Source organism: Eumetopias jubatus, unplaced genomic scaffold (genome assembly GCF_037043125.1).
Source record: "Eumetopias jubatus isolate StellerSeaLion01/CBP00866 unplaced genomic scaffold, mEumJub1_p1.0 scaffold_12, whole genome shotgun sequence".
In the NCBI taxonomy this organism is placed as follows: Eukaryota; Metazoa; Chordata; class Mammalia; order Carnivora; family Otariidae; genus Eumetopias; species Eumetopias jubatus.
In genome coordinates this window covers 107,332,379-107,355,650 of record NW_028274818.1, presented here as the reverse complement: position 1 = coordinate 107,355,650, position 23,272 = coordinate 107,332,379, and the positions used below count along the sequence as shown (strand labels likewise).

The 23,272-nt window shown below is 55.9% G+C and overlaps 1 protein-coding gene across 2 annotated transcripts in view; it reads right to left on the bottom strand.

The window, feature by feature from the left end:
* Positions 1 to 21,384, bottom strand: part of FBXL18 (F-box and leucine rich repeat protein 18) — a 43,102-nt gene extending 21,718 nt beyond the window's left edge. The window contains exons 1-4 of one of the 2 annotated variants that reach the window (XM_028088532.2): positions 21,091 to 21,384; positions 13,953 to 14,168; positions 9,053 to 10,596; positions 1,321 to 1,539 (exon numbers count right to left, since the gene is read on the bottom strand). In XM_028088532.2, the coding sequence (XP_027944333.1) occupies positions 1,321 to 1,539; positions 9,053 to 10,596; positions 13,953 to 14,147 (1,958 nt within the window). In that variant the 5' untranslated portion in view covers positions 14,148 to 14,168; positions 21,091 to 21,384. Of the gene's footprint in view, positions 1 to 1,320; positions 1,540 to 9,052; positions 10,597 to 13,952; positions 14,169 to 20,594; positions 20,716 to 21,090 lie in introns of those variants that run through there. The other variant, XM_028088531.2, reaches the window with a different exon arrangement.
* Between the last annotated feature and the right edge of the window lie 1,888 nt (positions 21,385 to 23,272).

Here is a 23,272-nt window from a genome sequence, read left to right as displayed (position 1 = left end):
AAGATAAATATCCATGAGTCTGTACTAATACAAAGAAATGTTAAGTAAGCAAATGTGGAGAAGGCACAGGTTCCTTCACAGAGGACAGTTCCCAGTAACAAATCTAAGAGGAATGAAGGAAACCGAAAACAGTCATTAGCCAAATATCAAAGTAACAACTGTCACTGGCAAGATCCATCAATGGACGCTAAAATCAGCAGATAAAACTCCGACAGAAAAGGGTATTTGCAGACTCTCACAAAGCGTCTCTCCACAAGATGCTTGTTAATTAGAAAAGGAAAAATGGGGGCGCCTGGGTGGCTCAGCTGGTTGGGCGTCCGACTCTTGGTTTAGGCTCAGGTCGTGATTTTGCAGTCATGGGATCGAGCCCCACGACTGTGCTCAGCTCAGAGTTGGCTTCAGATTCTCTCTCCCTCTCTCTCCCACTCACTTTCTGTCTCTCTCTCTCTCTCTCAAATAAATAAAATCTTCAAAGAAAAAAAAACAAAGGGGGGGCGCCTGGGTGGCTCAGTCGGTTAAGCGGCTGCCTTCGGCTCGGGTCATGATCCCAGGGTCCTGGGATCGAGCCCCATGTCCGGCTCCCTGCTCAGCGGAGAGCCTGCTTCTCCCTCTCCCTCTGCCTGCCACTCTGCCTACTTGTGCTCTCTATCTCTCTGTCAAATAAATAAATAAAATCTTTAAAAAAAAAAAAAAAAGAAAAGAAACAAGGGAATAATGTGACTTTACAGCCGAGAAACCCACAGACACCAATGAGAAGACATGCCAACACCCTGTGTCCCTGGCACAACACACTGAGGACACGGCGTCACCTCTGTGGATTTTTGGCCCAAACTCATGGACGTTCTACCAAACACCTGGCCAGTGTTCTTCACAAGTGTCATGGTCATGAACGACCAGGAAAGACTCAGGCCTGTCAAAGACCAAACAAGGCTAAGGAGACATGACAACGAGCGTGAGGAGCGGTTCTGCATCAAACCCTGGAACAGAAAAGGTCCAGGGACGGGGCTGAGGGCCCGCGAAGGTCTGCAGCCTGACCGGTCCTGGTACCCTGCATCTGGAGAACGGTACCGCAGGGACGGGAAGCTGGGCGTGGAGAGAATACTTCTGCGCCTCAACAGTGCAGAAATTCGGCGTGCGGCAGAGGGAGTGCCCGGGAGGTAAGGCACGGCGGGGAAAGGCAGCTAGTCTCTGTTCTCACGCTATCTCTGCAGGCATTAAGTCCATGGAGCTACTAACTGCTGGGCTCTGTGCAAAGCCCGAGGGGGGGCAGCCACCAGGCGGCCAGCTGCCCCCAGCGCCCGGCCCGCCCTCAGCACTCACCTTCGGAGCAGGGACTGCTGCAGGCTCTTGCAGGTGGCCAGGGACTCCCCGGTGAACATGTGGCACACAACGACGTGCAGGCAGCGCGCCATGAAGGCCAGCACGGCCTCGGGCTGGAGCGTGCCGCTGCGCGACACCAGGCAGAGGCGCTGCAGGGCGGAGCACTGGCTCAGCGCCTGGAAGAACTGGGCGTTGGCGCTGAAGTAGGGCTGCTCCAACCTGCGGGGGGAGAGGACAGTGAGCTCCGCGTTGTTGACGGGCGCGCCGGCTGCAGAAGCCTCTCGGTCCAGGCCCCCCTCAAAGCCTGTGTTTATGAGCTAAAGAGGGCCTACACCAGTTGTCCCCACGCTGGTCTACACCACAAGCCCCTGGAGCGCTGAGAGAGCACTCGAGACCCCGAGGTCTTCCCAGAAGAGCCCAAGTTGGGGGGGGGGGGGACCCTGCAGGCCCGATGCAAGCAGCCAGCCACTGTAGAGACCCCAGCCAAGACACTGCTCTGAGCCTAGAGGCAACCACGTTTGCGGCCCTGCCTGCTCAGCAATCCCCCCCGCCCCCGCCTCAAATGCTGACCTGCCGGGCAAGGGGGCAGGGAGATGTACTTAGATACGGTCCTTGTCACACATCACTGCTCGCCTGCGATGCACGGAGCAATGCCAAGGGACAGGGAGGGGATCTGGAGGCTGGAGTGGGAGAGGTGCCCGAGTCAGGCGGGGTCGGGGCCGCTCTGGCCACACAGGGAAGGGTGGGGAGGTACTGGGCAGATCCACAGTCCTGTAGCAGGGAGCCAAGGGAAACAGGAGCCAAGCTACAAAGCCAGGACTTCAGCCGCGGACAACAACCAAAGCAAAACTGGAGATCCACCCAGGTCAGACCTGCTTTAGAGAGGCAGACAGGAAGAGACGGCAAGAGCCACACTGGCCACCGGGCAGGGCCTCGGCACGGGCAGGAGGGAGCGCTAGGGTCAGCACTGACACTCTGGCCCCAGGGACGAGAGCAGGACCCAGGAACGCGGAGTGGAGGACAACACTCCAAACCCTTCCAGACCTTTCTGCACACCCAGATGCAAAGCCCAGAGCACAGAGCGGTTCCGAGGGCAGAGCGATGTGCTGGGGACACACTGTTGGAGGCACTGAGGAAAACTGACAATGGCAGTTCAGCACCAGCTGGGAACACGGCTGTGGAACCAGCAGACACCGGATTTGTGGCAGAACACTGGGCCACAGGCCACAGGAGCCCTCTAGAATGAGAGCCAGTGGAAGAAGGGAGGGCTGGGGGAAGCTAACAGGATTCCAGGAGCTGCCAGGAGGAGGGCCAAGAACTAGGAAAAGGGAGAGGGGAGCTGGTGGGAGTTGTGTCCGCCCCCCCCCCAGATATGTCACAGTCCTAACCCCTGGCACCCGTGAATACACCTTCCTTGGACACAGGGTCTTTGCGGATGCAATGGCGTTAGGATGAGGTCATGCTGGACTAATCCAGCGGCGGGTTCCTTACAAGAAGGCCATGCAGAGACACAGCACCGGAGGTACACGCGGGGGTAGCGCCACATGACAACACAGCGCTCATAAAAGGAGAAGTTTCTAGGATGAGCAAGAAATGCCCACACCCACGACCACAAGGCGGCAGGTCTGCACTGGGGACAGAGTGTCCTGTCCCAGGCCCCAAGGGGAGAGAGACCCCAAATGCTCTGAATGCAGCAACATCATGAGAGAGGCTGATCTGACCAAAACTGGGTGTAGGACAAGGGACAGCCCCCCAGTCCTCAAAGCCAAACAAGACCCAAACGGGCCATGCACTAGATCCACGCCAGAGATGTGGAGCTCGGGCCTTACCCGCAGACCCCATTGAATGAATTCCATCCTTAAAGAAAGAACTCAGAGAGGCGCAAGCAGGGAGCAGTGCCCCTCAGACATGCGATGGTGGCTGAGTGCAGTCGTAATGCACCCCAAGCAAGGATAAGGTAACACCTGAAGTCACGCAGGGCCCAGACAGCAAGTAAATGTCAGCCCAGTTAGGAATGCGAATTTTTTTGAAAAGTTAACTTTTCTTGAGAAAATGTTTGAACACGTTCTTGCATTCTCTTTCAAAAACAAATTATTCTTTTCAAAGTCCTAAGGTGAGCATCCCTTTGCAGACCTGAGGGTGGGAAAATGGGAGGGGCAGAAGTCCAGGCTGGGGAGGGGGGAGGGGGGGGCCTGTGGCTCAGGCTTGCCCCTGGGGCAGGCGGCAGGAAAGGAAGCACGGGCCTGGGGCACCCTGGTCACTAGGTGGCGCTGCGGGTTCACGCTACCCGCCCAAGATCTCGGTTACAAACCCAGTAAGCAGTGTGAGTGTGCTGTGTTCACACACGCTTTTAAAACAGTTTTCAGCTAGCCGACCACTTCCAGGCTCTCCCACTCTGAAGGAAGCCACCTGCAACAGGTGTTTGGGATGGGGGCAGGCCCGTCCACTCCACCAGCTGCCTGGACAGGCAGGGCCCACACGTCCAAACCTCCCCTCCGCTCCCAGCACGGTGGGGCTGCGGATGACAAAAATGATCCATCACAATCACCTTCGCCTTGGGGGGCCCATGGTCCTGCTCCCTCCCAGCCAAGCCTCAACCTTCCAACCAGTGGGGATCTGGCCTCCGGAGCCCGCTCCCCGAGAGGCGGCCTGGTCTCCCCATGGCTCTGTGGGCACAGGAAGGTGCTAGGGGAGCACCCCCATCTGCCCACCCACCTCCAGCGGGGCCTAGGCCTCTGGGGCGGACTTGGCACAGCCTCCAGGGCCTGGCTCCAAACCAGCCCTCTCGCTTCCGCCCAGACGCTGCCCTGGTTCTGAGGTCATGAGCAGCCCAGGGTGACTCAGGGTAATGCTTTACCCTCCCTCCCCCATAAGGCAGGGCTTAATCAGTCTTGGGAAAGAAGGTGCCCTTCTCTGTGCAGCCTGTAACCCTCTCTCTGCCGAGGTGCGCCTGAGAACGACGTGTTCCTGCGCGACCTCCCCGCAGGAGTGGCCCCGGCTGCACGGACGCAGCTCCCGGCCAGGAGTCCCAGCAGGCACAAAGCTCAAATTGATGGGCCTCGCTGATGGGGACAGTGGTGGCCACAGCTGGCCGGCCGGGGACCTCCCACCGGGAAGAGCAGGGGCTGCCCAGGGAGGCGGCCCCAGAAGCAGCGTGCCAGTCTCTCCCGGGCTCAGAGCACCATTTCCTTTCTGTGGCTCCTGCGCACGGCAGGCGGGCAAGTACCACCTGCTCCTTTCACTCCAGCCTCCCTGAGCTCGGCTTGCCGCAGAAGGCAGGAATCCAGAGGAACGGGGCCATTTGGCTGCATTTTAGGAAGTGGTGTTTGTTCTGAACAGGCAGTCCCCAGCTCTGATCAGACATGGTTCTCAGCAGCCGGCGTGCACAGAGAGTCCATTATGAGCGGCGGTCAAGTTCTCGGGCTGACCTACAAAACCCATTTATCCTGGGTCCTGCGGGCCGCCCCAGCCACAAAACCCACCATGCATGCACGGCCCTGCTCCCGGGGAGGACCTCGCCACAAGGATCACATTCCAGCCCCGGAAGCCACTCGGTGACCACCAAATGCTGCTGTGTCCCGCTCTTCTATGTTCCCCGGTGCCAGGAGCCCACAGACCAGCTGTATCACCTAGGCAAGCTCCTCGGTCCTCTGGGCCTCACTTTCCTCATCTGCAAAATGGGACAACAGCTCTACTCCTGGGGTTGTTCAAAATGTTAAAGGAGTCAAACCCGGACACGCAGGAAAAGCACCTGGCGGCCGTGACAAGTCCGCTGGCAGAATGCAACCGCAGTCGGCACCCCTGGCCCTTCCCGTCGCTCCCAGGACACCTCCCAGCTCCATCTGCCACCTCAGTCCTGCCCGCCCTCCCGCCGGCTCCTGCTCAGTCGGCTCTGCTGATTCTTCCTCCACCCTGACTCTTGCTGAGTGACCCCACGGCCTCACAGACTCCGGCGTGCACGAGCGCAGCCGAGCCACACAGCCTCCCCCTCTCCACTGACGGCAGCCGCATCAGCACAACTGCTCGGGCCAAATGCCTCCATCAAGGATCCACCTTGACCCCCACCCCCACCCCAGGGATCCGATCAATCAGCAAACTCCAATCTCTCCGTGCTGTCCCAGCCCGTCTGGAGATGGCAGGGTGACCTGCCTTTCTGCTCCCCTCCAGCTACACGGGCCCCTGGCTGCTCCTGAAACACCCGGCACAGCCCATCCCAGGGCCCTGGCACAGACTCGGCTCTGTCCAGCAAAACCTTCTGTGCAGACGGGAACGTTCCGCACGTGCGCCCTGTCCACTGCAGCAGCCACGAGCACGTGCGCTCACTGAGCACCTGAAACGTGGCTCGTACCGCTGAGACACTGCATGCCCGAGTCTATTTCGTGTTAACTCATTCAAACGTTAAGTCGCCGGTGATTCACGGACACTGAATTCCGTGCCGCTCCGCCTGGCTGGAATGTTCCTCCCAGGTTCTACTTTGCTAACTCAACTTCGTGAAATCTCTTCTCAAATCTCACCTTCATGACGTCCACCACCGCCTGCCCTCCGTCATCCCTCAGCCTGCTCTGCTTCCTTCTCCCCAGCATCCCTTACTCTCTCATAAACCACATCCTTTCTTCTGTGCACTGCCGGCCCCCTCTCCCCACTGGAAAGTCAGCTCCGCAGGGACAAGGATCTCTCTGCCCAGCACAGAACTCAGCATAACAGGTGTTCACATATTTGTTAGATGGAGAAAGAACCATCACGGGGACCGCAGGTGCCAAGCCCTGTTCCATAGGCCTTACAGGTACAAATTCCTTTGGGCTTACCAGCCCCACTTCACAGGTAAAGGACCTGGGAGTGCCGGGGTTGGGGAGGGGGGCGGTGAACCAGCTCAGACGCCATGGCCACTCCCCTCTCCCCGAGGTGGAGGGGCCAGCAACCCAGGGAGCTGGGAGCACCTGCTGTCTCCAAGTGGCCCTGCAGGCACCAGACACTGAATGCTCTGGAGTGAGGCAGATGTTTGGGGGAGAGATTTCGACTACTCTGACTTGCTGAATTACACGACTGCGTTACTTTATTTTACCTTCATCAGTTTCTGTTTTTATCCAATACTCCCCGATGATGACCAAACGGTGTGACCACAGTCCAGTCAGAAAAGGTACAAGGCTTAATGGGCTGGCAAGAAGGCAAAAAAAAAAAAAAAAAAATGATGGCAAAGATGAGAGATGAGAGATCCAAAAATACTTTGACTCCGAATTTGGTGAAATTCGACCTCAAATGCTCACTGGGCCTCATTCAATTCCTAATCACAGACTCCCGTAGGTTAAGCAGGGTCGCAGATCTGCGGAGTCTTCTGTTTGTTAAATATAGGGATCTGTTTGCACCTTCCACAGTGACATGTGGCCTCCTGACCATGCACTTACCACCACTTCTTCCAGAAAGGCCAGTGACATGACAGCAAACGCACAGGAAGAAGCAAGGTGGGGCAAGGGGCTGGACAGAGCAGAACCAGTGAACAGAGAGGTCGCGGGCTCCTGGTGTCAGAAACAAACAGGCAAGAAGGCAAGCGTAGGCACCTCGGAAGTCGGAAAGGCCCGTCCCATGCAGGGGGTGGTGCAGGGGGCTGGCCGCTGCGGTCAGGGCCTCTCCTCCACCCCACCCCAGCAGAAGTGCCCAAGCCGGAGAAAGTAACACCGAGGACTCGATGAGGGCCATGAGGCAGAGATGGGCAGGAAAAAGAACATGGGGGGGGGGCGGGCGGTCAAGAAGCAAAGAGCGGGCCTGCAGTCCTCACTCCCTTGAGCCCTGGGAAGCCAGTGGCCAGGAGTGCCGGGCCCACCCGGAGCAGGAGAGAGGGTCCCAAAGGCCCTGCCACGGGAACAGCAACTCTGCCCATCGCACGTCCTTAACCCTCTCGTGACCTCCTGCCTGACCTCTGGGCAAGCTCCGGAAATGGCTGGGGAGGCACAGCCAGAGCCCAGCACCCGCAGCTCAGCACGTGGCTACAGGGTCTCACGGACACTGGACAGCAAAACTCGCCCGAAGTTAACTTTGACTCAAAGCAGATTCTCAAAGCAAGTGTAACTGGAATGTGTAGGACACAGCATAAACAACTCCCAAATACAGGGCTCTGAAGACACTCAGGCTGAGGACCCAAGCTGCGAATCCAGGGTGTGTGAATCCAACACAGCAGGAAAACATCTGCTCTGCCACGTGGAAGGCTGGGGTTGGGCCCCAGGCCTCTCAGCCCCCGAGGAGCAGGGCCTCAGGGAGCCGCAGCGTTCGTATTGTGCTTGGAGGGGAAGCGGAGGCAGTCTGCAGCGGAGCTGTGCAAGGTTCCAGGGTGTGAGCGCAAAGCCCTCTGCCAGCTCCAACGCAAATCTGGCCCATTTCCCGTCACATGACACCTTCTGAGGGGAGAGTGGAGGTCCGCAGAGGACACGGATGTCTCCATTTTGCACGGCTCCGGGGCCAAGGTCAAGCTCTGGAGTGAGACTGAGCTGGGTGAACCTCAACTCCTCCCTCAAGCTTCCACTGGCTCATCTGTGAAATGGAAACAATGGAGGGCTGTCCCGGGGATTAAATCAGACAGTGCCCGGAAGCCCCTGGCTGAGCACCTGGCCTCACCAAAAGCACAAAGTGCGTGCGGACCATCGAGCGGACAACGACAAACTCGTCTCAGGGCCCCTGGCGCTGCCCCCACCCAGCCACCCACCCCTCAGCTCCAGCCTGACGGAGAGACCAGCTAGCGGATCCACACCCTGCCGCCACTTCCTCCCCAACCTGAAGCGAGAGCTGGGGTCCGCTGCCGCCATACCTTTCCAGTAGTTTCTAGGAAACAGTGCAATTTTGCAAGAGCAGGTCTGGCAAGATTTTCAAACATGTCTCGAGTCAACAGAGGCTCTTCCCCTTTAAACACTGGGTCCTCACGAGAGGCCCCCTCACTCCACAGCTCGATTCGGTAGAGTCCACTCCAAATCCGGGCCCCTGTGACAAGGGCCTGGTGGGTTCTGCCCTCACTCTCTCAGACCAGCCTGCCTCCCGCCCCAGGCCACCGTCACCTCCCAACCGTGTGTGGCCCCTGCTTCGGCGGCCCTCTCCAGCTCCTCCGTCCCGGCCCCTCCTGTCCAGGTGGGGTAGCGGTGGGGGGGCCTCTCCCAACCGGAAATCAGCCCGCCCCCCTGCGCCGGCTGAAGTCCTTTCACCTCATCTGGTTCCCTGCCCCACCTCGCCTGTGCTTTGGGGCACGTGTGTTTTTGCAAGACCACGGGGGCTACAGCACATGCTGCCTACTTTCCCCGCAAGCCTCGGCCTCGAGTCTCCCAGCTCACGGACTCATAGCTCCGACAATCACAAAGTCGGACAAAAAGCCCCGAGTTCGGCTCCTGCTGCCCCGCTTACCAGCTGTTGCATGGGAGCAAGAACAGCCACCTCGCGGGGCCATCAGGAGGACGGAGCAAGACCGCGCGCAGTAGCATCTTTGAGCGCATCCCTGCCTCCCGCCTGCCCTCCCTGGGTTCTGCCCACTGCTGCCCCCCTGTCCGGTCCCCGCCTGCGGGGCCCCTGCCAGCCCCGCCCGGACTCTCAGCCGCTGGAGGCCAGCCCGCCCCTCCTTCAGCCCATCTGGGCAGACGGGCAGCAGGTGCGCAAACATTTGCCGAATGAGAGGCCGTGCTACCCACATCCCCCCGCCGCCTCTCACGCCTCCAAGGGGCCCGCCGAGGCCACAGAGGAGCTGCCAGGGCCCCCTCACCTGAGGTCCTTCAGCCGCTTGCAGTGCTTCAGCATGTCCGAGAGGGCAGACATGTAGACCACCTTCCCCATCATGCCCAGGTTGGCCAGCGAGAGGGACTGCAGCTGCTGGCACTGCAGGCCGATGCTGACCAGCCCGGAGCCCGTCAGGATGCTGGGCAGCTGGGCCAGAGTCAGGTGCCTCAGGAACGCCAGCTGCCCGATGGCGGCCACCTCCGAGTCCCCGACGTTCTGCGCGCGGCTGCAGGGCGGGAGGGAGTTGCGGATGGCGGGTTCGTTGCGCGGCATGGCGGAGGAGAAGTTGGACCCGATCAGCTCGAGGCGCTCCAGAAAGGGCACGTTCTTGAGCAGAGACCAGAACACGGAGGAAGGCTGAGGGCCCGCCTGCCCCGAGAAGGGGCTGGGGCAGGACTGCACGCCGATGCGCACCTTCTTGCCGAAGCCGCGGGGCACGGCGTGCATGGCGGGCTGGGCGGGCGCGCGGTCGGCCCGCGGTGCCGAGTCGGCCACGGAGCAGACGGGCAGGGACAGGGAGCGCAGGTGGCGCAGCCGGGCCAGCAGCTGGCAGAGGTGGCGGCCCGGGCCCTCGGAGCTGTGGTGGTGGGCGGCCGAGAGGTTGAGGTGGCGCAGGTTGCGGCAGGACGCCACCAGCGTCTCCAGGATGCCGCTGTCGATATCGTCCTCCGCCTTGCGGAGCAGGGAGTCCGGGGACAAGCAGTGGACACAACCGCTGAGGTTCAGGCTCGCCAGGCTGCAGAGCTCCTTCCCGCCGTTGATGACCCGCTGGATCAGGTGGCCTCCGGACAGCGTGCAGCGGCTGAAGCTGAAGTAGAACGGGTTGTTGAACTTCATGTGCTGGAGCAGGGACGAGCCGTTGAGCCAGGACTTGGGCAGCTGCAGGGCGTCCAGCGCGACGTTGCGGGCCATGGAGTCCAGGAGGTTCTTGGTGGCCCCGCTCTCGGCGAAGCTGCCAGGCACAGAGATGAGGAAGGCGTGGAGGTTCTCGGGCGTGCGGTCGCTGAGCACAGCCAGGTAGAGCCGCACCACCTCCTGATTGATGTAGCCTGGGGCCAGGCGCGCGTAGAAGACCCGCAGGTTCTGGTAGTGGGGCACGTTGCTCTGGCCCACCATCAGCTGGCCCGAGAGGATGGCGCCCTCGCGTGTGCGGTCGAGGATCTCGAAGTAGAGCAGCAGCTTCTCCAGGCTGGTGCAGCAGGGCACCACACCGTAGGAGGGCGTGTACAGCGTCTGCTTGAGCTCCCGCACGCGGCTCAGTGTGGCCTTGCACTCGCCGCTCAGCTGGCCGGCATCGAAGCCGGGGCTCACGTCGATGGCCAAGGAGCGCAGGTGCTGCAGGGCCGAAAGCATCTTGGAGAGGCGCAGGGAGGTCAGGTGGCAGCCCGAGAGGTTCACCTTGACCAGGCTGCGGCAGCGGGCCACGTGCTCAATAGTGGCACCCGACAGCCAGTAGCAGCCGGCCATGTTGAGCTGCTGGATCTCCCGGCCGATCTCCTTCACCAGCTGCTTCACCTTGTCCTCGCTTGCCTGCAGGAAAGGCCGGGAATGGGGGGAGGGGGGTGGTCAAGGAAGGAAAGGGGCTGAAGACACCCAGGCGACTCCTTCACCTTTACCCCTCAGGTCGCGCCCTCCCCCACGACACTCGGGCCTCACTAGTCCAGCGGAGGAGGGACACTGGAGGGGAGAGCTGGCCCCTCCTCCCCCTCCCACATGCTCACCTACCACAGGCCAACAGTCAAGAGGCCCCAGTTAGGCAGGAATGTAAAAATGGTGCAGCTGGTGTGGAAAAGTGTGCTGGTTCCCCAAAAAGCTAAACACGGGGTGACCATGTGACCCGGCAATTCCCTTCCTAGCCGTGGGCCCGAGGGAACAGGAAAAACAGGGACTCACTCCCTGCTCCCCGATGTTCACAGCAGCACTAGTCCCAGGAGTTGGAAACCACCCAACACCCACCGACAGACAGAACCAACATGGTCTGCACACAGAAGGAAAGACTATATAGCCACAAAAAGGAGCAAAGCTCGGACACACGCCACAACGTGGGTGAACCGTGAGGACGTCACACAAGGGGAAAGAAGCCAGTCCTAAAAGATCCCATGTTGTGTGGTTCCACTTACACGAATTACCCAGAAGAGGCGAATCCACAAGCAGAAAGCAGAACAGAGGTTGCTAGGGGCTGGGGGAAGGGGGAAGAGGGAGTCACTGCTCACAGGATCCAGAGTTTCTGTTCAGGTTGATGGAAAATTTCTGGCACAACACCATAAATGGATGTACTGACTAACATACAGCAACACGTACTTAAAAATGGTAAAGATGGTACACGTTATGTTGACATGGGTTTTTCTGAATCACACAACGGAATCGTGCCCTGAAAACTTGATCCTTTACATCACCTGCATTTTCACATCTTAAATATTCCTCAAAAACCTGCCGTGGACTGCTTAGGTGAGCCATGGTACGTCTAGTGAGGGAACCTGGGGGCCAACAGCTGGACGTCCTGGCCGCTGCCAAGGAGGCCTTCAGCAGCAACACCGCCTGGAGCACCGGCGCATGTGATGTGCGTGCATCCCGATCACTTCTCTCAGGTTAAGACTCGTGCAGGACACAAGCATCTTCAATGCTCCAGATACACGGTGCTGCGCCATTGCGCTGGGGGCACCTGCCCCTCCCTCTCCAAGAAAGAACTCTCCCAGGGAGGAAGCCTCACCTTGGCTCTGGGGAGTTCGCTCAGCCTCCCCGCACACCCACACTCTCCCAGCAGAGAGGAGCACAGCATGCTCTCACAGAGAGAACCAAGCTCTGGAGGGGCCTCACCTGGGGTTCAAATGCATAGCTTCACAACCAGTGACAATAGTTAGGAACCCCTCCCACAGTCTCCTAAAATTTGGGTTCCGGTCAAGACCTCTATTGTTATCTTTTTTTTTTTTTTTTAAAGATTTATTTATTTATTTTGAGAGAGTGAGAATGAGAGAGAGAGAGAGAGAGTACATGAGAGCGGGGAGGGTTAGAGGGAGAAGCAGGCCCCTCGCGAGCAGGGAGCCTGACGCGGGACTCGATCCCGGGACTCCACGATCATGACCTGAGTCGAAGGCAGTTGCTTAACCAACTGAGCCACCCAGGCACCCTATCTTTTTTTTTTTTTTTTTTTAAGATTTTATTTATTTGACAGAGAGAGAGATAGCGAGAGCAGGAACACAAGCAGGGGGAGTGGGAGAGGGAGAAGCAGGCTTCCCGCGGAGCAGGGAGCCCGATGTGGGACTCGATCCCAGGACCCTGGGATCATGACCTGAGCCGAAGGCAGAGGCTTAACGACTGAGCCACCCAGGCGCCCCTCCATTGTTATCTTTAAGATATGTCGTCAACTGACTTTCAACAAAAGTTGCAAGGCAACCATAAAAAGGAATAAAATCTTGCCATTTGCAACAACATGGATGGAGCTAGAGAGCTTAATGTTAAGTGAAGTAAGTCCAAGAAAGATAAATACTGTATGATTTCACTCATATGTGAATTTAAGAAACAAAAGAGCAAAGGGAAAAAGAGAGACAAATCAAGAAACAGACTTAACTACAGAGAACAAAGTGATGGTGACCAGAAGGGAGGCGGGGGGCAGGGGAGATTGGTGATGGGGACCGAGGAGGAGTGCACTTGTGGTGAGCACCAGGTGATGTACACCTGAAACTAATATAGCACTGTATGTTAATTATACTGGAATTAAAATGTAAAAACATAATTAAAAAATTTGCAAGGCACTTACTGAGGAAAGAACAACAGTGTCCGTAAGTGATGTTGGAATAACTGAAGAGCCGTATGCAAAGAAAGGAACCCTTGATCCTTACCTCACACCACATATAGAGATTAACACAACAGGGATCGCACACCTACCATAAGAGCTAAAGCTATAAAGCTTCTACATGACAACGTAGCAGAAAATCTTCGCAACCTCAGGTCTAACAGCTTTCTTCAACAGATTACAAAAAACATGAACTCGAAAAAAAATCAATAAATTGGACTTCAACTTAAACACTTATTCTCTTGGGCGCCTGGGTGGCTCAGTCGTTAAGTGTCTGCCTTCGGCTCAGGTCATGATCCCAGGGTCCTGGGATCGAGCCCTGCATTGGGCTCCCTGCTCAGCAGGAAGCCTGCTTCTCCCTCTCCCACTCCCCCTGCTTGTGTTCCCTCTCTCGCTATCTCTCTCTGTCAAATAAACAAATAAAATCTTTTAAAAAAATAAATAAATAAACACTTATTCTCTTCAAAAGATACTGTTAAAAAAAAAACATAAAAGCCAGCCACGGACTCAGAGAAAATACTCGCAATACGGGTATCCGACAAAGGATCCAGAGTACAAGAGAACTCCTAGAACTCCACAAGATAAAGCCCTAGTACGCAGTGGCTTCTGGAAAGAAGATATAGGGACGGCCCAGCCCTGGATGGAAACAGCACCCTGGACACCCCAGCACCCTACCCAGGCCAGGTAAAAGCACAAGGCGACACCTGTCCCACCCATCAAAAGAACAGACACTTAGAAGCCTGGCCAGGAGGGTGCAAGGCAACTGAAGACCCACACACAGCTGCTGGAGGGTAAGATGGTGCCTCCCCACACCACCGAGAAAGTTCCAGAACCCACTCCTGGGCATCTGCCGGGAAGGCTGGCTCCGTCCCAGCACAGCATCCACTGAGCCTGTGCCCCCCTGCTGGGTGGCCCGCTACCCGCACCTCTCGGCCTCTAGCTGTTATCACCTCATGTGTCTCAGAGGTTGAGCCAGTCGCGACTCTGAGCACCCGCCCCCTCTGTCACCAGCCACACGGCGCCCCACTGCCCAGCTATGCGAGTCCTCAGGTGCGCATGTGGGCTGTGCCCACCCCTGCGACCCCTGCCTCACCTCATAGTCCTTCTGCAGCAGCACGGTGTGGGTGAGGCTCTTATCCAGGCAGAGCACCGCGAGCTTCCGGCAGGTGCGCCGGACGTTCAGAACCAGGTCTGTGCTGGGGACGTGGCTCAGGATGTGCAGCAGGATCTCATCCGAGAAGCCGAGAAGGTGGGCGCCCACCGCCATGGCGGCTGCTGCAGGGGGCATGTCGTCATCGTTGGATGTGTCCTGAAAATAAGGGCAACACCGAATTCCCATGGGATCCCCAAGGGTGGCCTTCAGCCTGGCCTCCTCGGCCAAGGACAGACGCCAAGAGCAGCCCTCGCCACAGTCTGTGGGAAAGAAGGTGCTTTTACCAAAAATCTTAACTGCAGAGCAAGAAGCCATGATACTCTCCAAAAGCCCCTTTTAGATCTGCACACTAGGATCTCTCGCCAAAAGTAAGAGATTCAAAATGAAACTTCAATTCTTTTCCAAATTTAAGGGAGTTTTCCTACTAAAGGTCTCCTATCAAGTCCGGCATGTTTCAGACTCCACTTAGGACCACTGGCCAGGGCTGTCCGCTTGTGAAAGCTGCTATTCTCCCACTGTCCCAACATCATACTGGATTCTTAAAACACTTGCGTGGGAGAATTCTATCAAGAAACAGTAAGAACTGGGGCTAACAACAGTGACTTTACCTCTCGGGGTTGCTGTGATGGATATCAAGCCCTCAGCCAGTGGCGGGGGGCAGCTAGTCCCAGCACTGGGATTAAGGGCAAGTAAAGCCAGAAGAATGAAACCATCAAGTCCTTATGAGTAAGAAACAGCACCTAGGGGCGCCTGGGTGGCTCAGTCGTTGGGCGTCTGCCTTCGGCTCAGGTCATGATCCCAGGGTCCTGGGATCGAGCCCCGCATTGGGCTCCCTGCTCGGCGGGAGGCCTGCTTCTCCCTCTCCCACTCCCCCTGCTTGTGTTCCTTCTGTCACTGTCTCTCTGTCAAATAAATAAATAAAATCTTAAAAAGAAAAAAAAAGAAAGAAAGAAAGAAACAGCACCTACTCATGATATTAAGATCAGTACTACTAGGTAACAGGGAGCCACCCTGCCTTATCACACTTTCTGGCTAGGAACTGGCGTTATACCTCCCGCAAGATGTCCACACATTTCAGTTTGTTCTGGTAGCTATCTGCAGAAGGTTTTCTTCCCTAACGTGGGCCTTCCACCGTTCCCGGTTGATGTGTACAACCGAGAGGGAGGGGGTTCAACCCAGGTTGGTGGGTTGAAATCCCCAAATCAAGGACAAAGGAACTGGAGGCTCTCCGTGGTGGGGAGGGATCCCTGTATCTTCCCAGCAGTCCCCAGAAGGGATCCAAGCCCCCCCAAACCGTCCTCACTGAGGGGGTGCCTGTCTGACCACTCCCAGGAGAGAGCACCCACGATTATTTCTCCTGCCATTTCCAACGATTCTGTCTGCAAGCCCTCCTCCTCCGGCCTGACTTTTCTTCTGCACATATTTGCAGGGATGGAAGTGCCGAGGCCTGGAAAGCCCTGCTGCTACCATGGCAACAATGAACCCCGGGGCGGGAGAGCCATGCGCAAGCCCCAGGCAGCCTCCAGGGGTTTCCCCGGGCACTTGGACTGCAGTGCCCCTCTACTTGGTCCTGACAAGCTCCTCGGCCTGCCAAGCCCTCCACAGGCCTGGGAAAGGGTCTCAACAAATATTTCCCACCTGGTAACCAGCACTGGGCCTTCCCACGTTCCCTTCTCCGTAAGAGGCAGCAGCCAGACATGCCCTCACTGCTCCCCTTTCCATCTGAGGTGCCTTCAATCCTGTCTCGCTACTCCCAAGGTCTGCAAGGGCACGCAAGTCCAAGGGGCTAGTGTTCTCAACCATTAGTGACTTTCCTTAGCTCAGCGCTTCCCAGAGCCAGGCGTGGGGATCAGATTCCCAGACCCCACCCCAGACCTAGGGACTCAGTCTGCAGGGAGAGGCTCAGACCAGAGGGATCCTTATCAGGCAAGGTTGGCAACAGGGCACTGGCAGGGAGAGGGCCTAGGGGCAAGAGGGAGGAATGGCTTGAATCCGCTGAGCAGCCTGAGGCAAACCCCCTCCTCATCCCCCTATCTGCAGATTTATCAAAGTATGAATGCCTTCTGGGAGCAATGAGAACACAGGGCAAAACAGTGTAAGAAGCTCCGGCATCATATAATGTCCACATTATACTACTAATACTGAATCTCTCTTAAAACCACCCAGAAGTTACAGAGGCACCTGGCTGGCTCAGACAGTAGAGCATGTGACTCCTGATCTCATGGTTATGAGTTCGAGCCCCACATTGGGCATGGAGCTCATAAAAAAAAAAAAAAAAAAAAAGACACCATTAAAACCACCTAGAAGTTACATTAAGAAGAAAAAAAAAAAGGCAGAAACTCAGTTCCAGCCCCCCCGTCCAGTCTCAGCACACCCCACAGGATGACTTTCCCCACATTCTGTGCTCCCACATGCTGCCCTGAGGCCAGCCCCCTGCAGGCACTTGGGAGCAGCTGAGTCCCCCTGGTCTCCAAAGGCCGATCTTGGGAGGTGGCTGTCGGGTTTGCAATAGTCAAGTCTCTTGCCTGGAACCCAGACTTTCCAAGCCAAGGTCCTGTGGTTTCTAAGTCCACACACACACCTTTTCCCCAGGAAAGGCAGAAGCTCCGCAGAGGCCAACAGCAAACAGGAGTGCTCCTTGGGAAGAAGTGGAACAAAACTGTGGCCCGGAGAATTCCCACCTCCACACACACCCGTATACACTGGCACCTGCTTCCCTCCGCCTCTCAGAACAATGTGTTCTCAGCCTTGGGGGAATTAGGGCAGACCCATTCTCCATTTCAAAACCGTTAGGTAAGGGGCACCTGGCTGACTCAGTCAGTAGAGCAGGTGACTATCGATCTTGGGGTCGTGAGTTCAAGCCCCACAGTGGGCGCAGAGCTTACTTAAAAAAAAAAATAAAAGGGTAAGCAGCCTGAGGTCAGACTCAGGCTGGGCCTGATCAGCTGAAACTGCCTTTCCCTCCACAAGAAAAGGGCTGCTGGGGCTTCCTGACAGGTCCTGGACAGGCATCCCGTGTGGTCTGCAGAAATGCAATGCAGGGATAAGGACAGACGGGGGTATCTCAGCTGTATCTGGGAACCATATGGCTAGAACCAGATGATGACCGCTTATAGGTGGTTTGAAGTGTAAGGTTAAAAAGAGTTTAACGCACTTCTCAGAACGTAACATTTCACAATTTTTTTTAAGAACTGAAGCAAAAAGGGCGCCTGGGTGGCTCAGTTGGTTGGGCTTCGAACTGCCTTCGGTTCGGGTCATGGTCCCGGAGTCCCGGGATCGAGTCCCGCATCGGGCTCCCAGCTCAGTGGGGAGCCTGCTTCTCCCTCTGACCCTCTCCCCTCTCATGCTGTTTCTCTCTCTCTCTCTCTCTCAAATAAATAAATAAAATCTTTAAAAAAAAAAGAACTGAAGCAAAAAAAAAAGAAAGAAAGAAAAGGAAGAAAAAGAAAAAGAAAAGAAATATTAAGTACTGAAACTTCAGTACCTGCCCAAAAAACATCCCCCCTCCCGGATGTTTACCAGTCAGGTACCCAAAGAAATAACAGGATTCACAAACCAACTGATGAGATGTCTGGACTGATGTAAATAAGCCAAAGGGAGAGACAGAGATGAAACGAAATCGGTCATGTGTTAACTATGAAAACAGGGCATTGGTCGGGGGGTGGCGCCTGGCTGGCTCAGTCAGTGGAGCATGTTGATGTCAGGGTTCTAAGTTCAAGCCCCATGTTTGGCATAAAGCTTCCTTAAAAAAAAAAAAAAAAAAGAATAAACACTAAATGGAAAAATTTTTTTTATTTTTTTTTAAAAGATTATTTATTTATTTATTTAACAGAGAGAGACACAGCGAGAGAGGGAACACAAGCAGGGGGAGCGGGAGAGGGAGAAGCAGGCTTCCCGCTGAGCCGGGAGCCTGATGTGGGGCTCGATCCCAGGACCCTGGGATCATGACCTGAGCCGAAGGCAGACGCCTAACGACTGAGCCACCCAGGCGCCCAAAAAAAATTTTTTTAAATAACGGGGCAGTGGGTACAACAGAAAGGCTCATCACAGTGCACTGTCATGATGTGAAATTGTTATATATAGCATATTTTGCATTATAAAAACTGTTAAATCACAGGGTCAGTCGGAAGAGGTGCAGGATTGTATGGGTTTCCACTCTGCACTCTGCCCCACTTCCTAGGTCTCTGCTTCTCTAGTTGGCATTTTCTGGAATGTGCCCTGTGTCATGCTTCCAAGCCTTCCCATAAGCTGTTCCCTCCATCAGACATGCCACCACACAGGAAAACTGCTACTTTCAGAACTTGGGCTAAAAGGCTCAAACACAGTGAAGCCCTCCCAGCATCAGCCAGACGGGTCCTGCCCCTCCCCTGCGGTACCAGGGACCCTCCCTCCCCTTCCAGCCTCATCTGATGAATTGGCCCGGTTTGCCTGCTTGCTTATCTCCTCACTAGGCCAAGGACGGCTCCGGAACAGGGATCAATTTTTCATTTCCAAGATTAAGAAGGATAGAACCAGGCGAGTCAACAGATCACCACTTCAGAATCATTTGAACCATTACAAGAAACGTAGACCCCTACTCCCAGAAACTCTGGGAGTAATCTGGGCATCTACATTTTAAAAGCCAGTAATGACTTTCAAAATCAGACCACCTCATTCTGGAATCCTATAGTGGGGAGAGTTGCACAACCTTGTGAATACATTTTTTAAAACTGCTTTGGGGTGCCTGGCTGGCCAGTCGATGGAGCATGCAACTCTAGATCTCAGGGTTGTGAGTTCAAGCTCCATGTTAGGTGGAAAGCTTACTTTAAACACACACACACACTTTGGGGCGCCTGAGTGGCTCAGTCGTTAAGCATCTGCCTTCGGCTCAGGTCATGATCCCAGGGTCCTGGGATCGAGCCCCACATCAGGCTCCCTGCTCCGCGGGAAGCCTGCTTCTCCCTCTCCCACTCCCCCTGCTTGTGTTCCCTCTCTCACTGTGTCTTTCTCTGTCAAATAAATAAATAAAATCTTTAAAAAATTAAAAAATAAATAAACACATACACACTTTAAAACCGTGAATTTTGGGCGCCTGGGTGGCTCAGTTGGTTGAGCGACTGCCTTCGGCTCAGGTCATGATCCTGGAGTCCCGGGATCGAGTCCCACATCGGGCTCCCTGCTCAGCGGGGAGTCTGCTTCTCCCTCTGACCCTCTTCTCTCTCATTCTCTCTCTCTCTCAAATAAATAAATAAAATCTTTAAAAAAAAAAACAAACCGTGAATTTTATGGTATGCAAACTATGTATCAATAGGTAATAAATAGAACATCCCAGAGGGGACCTTGATCTCCACATGCAGGGTAGAACGAGACATCCACGATACAAGAGGCTTCACTGGCCAGGTCACTCATATGTGCTTCATGGAACAGAGGGCCCTTTGTACTGGACCCCATAAGACCAAGGTACCAGCCCCCCAACTCCCGCAAGTACACACAACTACCTGGAATCTGCTAACACAGCCAGGCGACTGACTCCATAACTATTCCTTAAAGAGCTGTGGTTTTCTGGCCCTTCAGTCCTACCACCAGTCTGCAGGTGTATCCCACACCCTACCCCTCAATCGGGGTGCCACCTCAAAGCCAAACTCACCTCAAAAGAAGAGGAATTGTCAGCAACCCCAGCCCCATCCGTTTCGAAGAAAACACCTGAACCTCTGACTCCTGTTCCCCAGAGCACAGGAAAGACCCTAAGAGAGTGCACTCAAAGGTTCAAGGCCCAGATGATAACTAGACACACATGTGCCCACAAGTACACACAGGCAGGATAAACAGATGGAAAGACACTAGTCAGAGTCCAGATCCCCATACCCTGGTCTGCAGACAAAATACCTTGCACCACATTACAGGGGCTCAAACCCAGACTTGTGGAGCACTGGGGAAAGGAATTCCGGGGTAAGCCAGAAGTCTCCCAGGTAAAATGGCTTTTCCTCCATTAGCCCCCAAGTCACACAACAAGCAGGAGCAGAGAAAAGTGGGCTGAAACTGAGCATTCAGAGATAGAGGATGAGGTGCAGAGTGGACATGAAAGACGAACGTCTCATAGCTCCAAGGGCTGAGCTCAGGTACAGGGGCATGGGAAAAGGTACTGAGAGGACTTCAGGAGCATGGAAACTCTGGGGGCGCAGAGGCGGGGAAGAACTCTGGCGACCACGACTGCGGGGCTGGGAAAGGGATGGAAAACCCAAGGGGAGAGAGCCTGTGCCTTCGCAACAGGGTGAGGGCCTGAGGGGCGGGACGAGGCAAGGATGGGGCAAGGGGCAAGGCCAGGACAGGGATGGCAAGGATCAGGCGAGGCCGAGGCCAGGGTCGGGGCAGGAAGGACCAAACCCGGCCGACGCCAGGGTTGGGGTGGAAAGGGCCACCGGGGGTAGGGGTCGAGATCAGGGTGGGAAGCACAGAGCTGGGCGGCGGTCGGGACGGGAAGGATGGAGCGGGTTAGGGGGCTGGATGGAAAGGACGCAAAGGGGACCGGGGCGGGATGGGAAGGCCCGAGCGGAGCCAAGGCCGCAGGGCAGGAAGGAGAGCGGAGAGAGGCGCCGGCCGTACCTCTCCGGAGCTGGCCATGCCGAAGGCGGGCGGGGCCGCGGCCGCGGGAGCCGCAGCCCCAGGGCCTCCCCCTGGCCCGCCAGGGATGCTCAAAGCCGGCGTGTCCGCGGCTTCACAGACACCCCGGTAGGGGGCGGGGCTTCCCGCCACTTCCGGCGCCTGCCGCTACGCACTTCCGCTCGCCAGCCGGCGTGCCTTGCGCGGTCGCCATGTTGGGTGCGGCGCCACTGCCTGGGGCCCTGCTAGGGCGTGGGGTGAGCCCTGGAGGAGCCGGTAAGCCGCAGCTGCCTCTCTGACCTGGGCTCCCCCTCTTCTGCTCCCTGCCTGCCCCTTTCCAGCCACACTTGGTCTCCCCTTGCCGGCCTAGCACTTTCCTGCCTCCACGCTTTGGCATTTACGTCCCCGTGCCTGCAAGTGTGCAAGAACCACATGTCGGACCACCCCGCGGCCGAGGGCATCACCTCCTCCCTGCCGTCCACACCCACCCCAAACTTACCCCTTATCTTGTATTTTTCTCCGTAGCTCTATGCACTATCCGACCTACTGTGTCTTTTTCTTTTCTCTTCATGTCTTGTTTGTTTGTTTTGTTTTGTTCTCTCCCTGTCCTCAGCGGCAGGATTGCAGGGACCTAGGATGCTCCGTAACTGTCGTCGGCACTGAGTAAATACTTGCTGGATAGACGAACGTGTGGATGATGTGCCCTCACCCGTAACGCTTTGCGTGTAAAAACCATTTACGAATAAAAATCCGTGGGGAACACTCCGGGGTCAGCACGGGTGCTCGCTCCCCAGTGACCCTGAGCATGTATATGTTTCCTGCGATTGCTGGAACAAAGTGCCACAACCTGGGGGGGGGGGGGGGCGGCGCGGGGATCTTAAACCACAGAAATGCATTCTCTCACAATTGTGGAGGCCAGAAGTAGGAAATGAAGATGTCGACTGGGCCATGCTCCAACGGCTCAAAGGAAGCATCCCTTCTTGCTCTTCCTAGCTGAGTGGTGGCCAGCAATCCTTGGAGTCCCTTGGCTTGCAGAGACATCACTCCCAAGTTCTGCCTCTGTCTTTGCAGGGCCATCTTCCTTTCTGTGTGTGTGTGTGTGTGTGTGTGTGTGTGTGTGTGCGCGCGCGCGCGTGCGCATGTATCCTTTCTTATAAAGACACCAGTCATGTTGGATTTAGGATCCACCTTAATTCAGCATGACCTTATCTTAAGTAGTGACATCCAAAGAGCTTGTTTCCAAATAAGGCCTTATTCTGAGGTTCTGGGCAGACGTGAATCTCTGGGGGACACTTATTCAACCTAGCACATCAGGTTTCATATACTCTCCCTGGGCCTCATTTACCTCCAACCTCATGGGGTTGAGCCTGTTAGTATCAAGAAGCCTTTGATGAGCTCCTTCTGTGGGTGGACCATCCTTGGGGCAGGCACAGTCCTTGCCTCAAAGAGTTCCAAAGAGTTCGAGGTTTAGTCAAGGGTTAAATACAACTTCAAGCATAATAAACATGAGTGTTAATGGAGGCGCCATTGTTTACCATTGAAGACTTGACAGTGGAGCCCAACTATGACCTAGGCAGGCATCGGGAGTTTCAGAAGGAGTTTCTTCTCCAGTCCTTTAACCCCTGACCCATTCCTCCTTTTCCCCTACAATCTGTAATCAGGTGTTTTTCAGTGTGCTGGAGGTGTTTATTTTCTGTCCCCCAGGGAAGAGGCCACCGTTAGGCAAACAGGCTTGAGCGATGGAATGTAGAAAGGGCCCACAGTGACCCCCAGGCTGAATACAGGCAGGCCCACCACGTGACCCACCTCACCAATGGGCTACTTACGACCCGGCACAGTTACCAAAAAAGGGAAAATGCCCTATGTCACCATACCTCCTCACCTTCCCCCTTTAAAAACAGCCCCCACCCACTGCCTCCTGGCACAGTCTCTGCTTTGCTGGCCTGCCTGCCACTCCCTTGCAGGTGTATTCAGTAAACCTCTGTCTCCCTTGTTCTGCCTCGGGTGGCCTGTACCACCGGCTTCCGTGTGATCTTTGCCCCACATCTGGGGGCCCCCATGCGATTAGGACAGACCCCACATTAGACACCGCATCCCACTAGCACAGAGCTAGGCAATAACAGGCCCTTGATAAACCGTTGTCATCAAAATGACTGATTACACGAGATGATCCATGTAAGTGTCCCACACAGAGGAGCGATTCACAAACTAACTCCCGGGGTCCCACATTTCTCACGTGTTCCAGTTCTGGGGAGCATTTAGTTGGAAACCACTGAGTGTGGGCTCCAGGCAACCGAGGTGGGGAGTCAGTTCCAACACCTCACTGTTCTTACCCACTCAGGGGTGGTTTCCAGGTTGGGGTGACACTTCCTCACAGCGCTCTCAGTGCCCACCCCTGCCGTGCCTGGCTGGCCCCAGCCGCGTCTGAGCACCTGGCGGTGGCTTCCCCAAAAACCTGGAGTAGAGGCTGGAAAGGATGCAGGGAAGGTGGTGATCTCTGTTATCTCCCATCCCCTCCAGTTCATCTAGATGTGGGGTCTGGAGAAAAGCTCTTTCCTAATATAAATGACAATGGCCAACCATTCCAACACTGGTGCTTATTACTCACGCTTTCCACATGGGACCCTATTGGAAATGTCACCGAACCCTGGTGGGTAAGCCCTGTTATTACCCATCTTGCA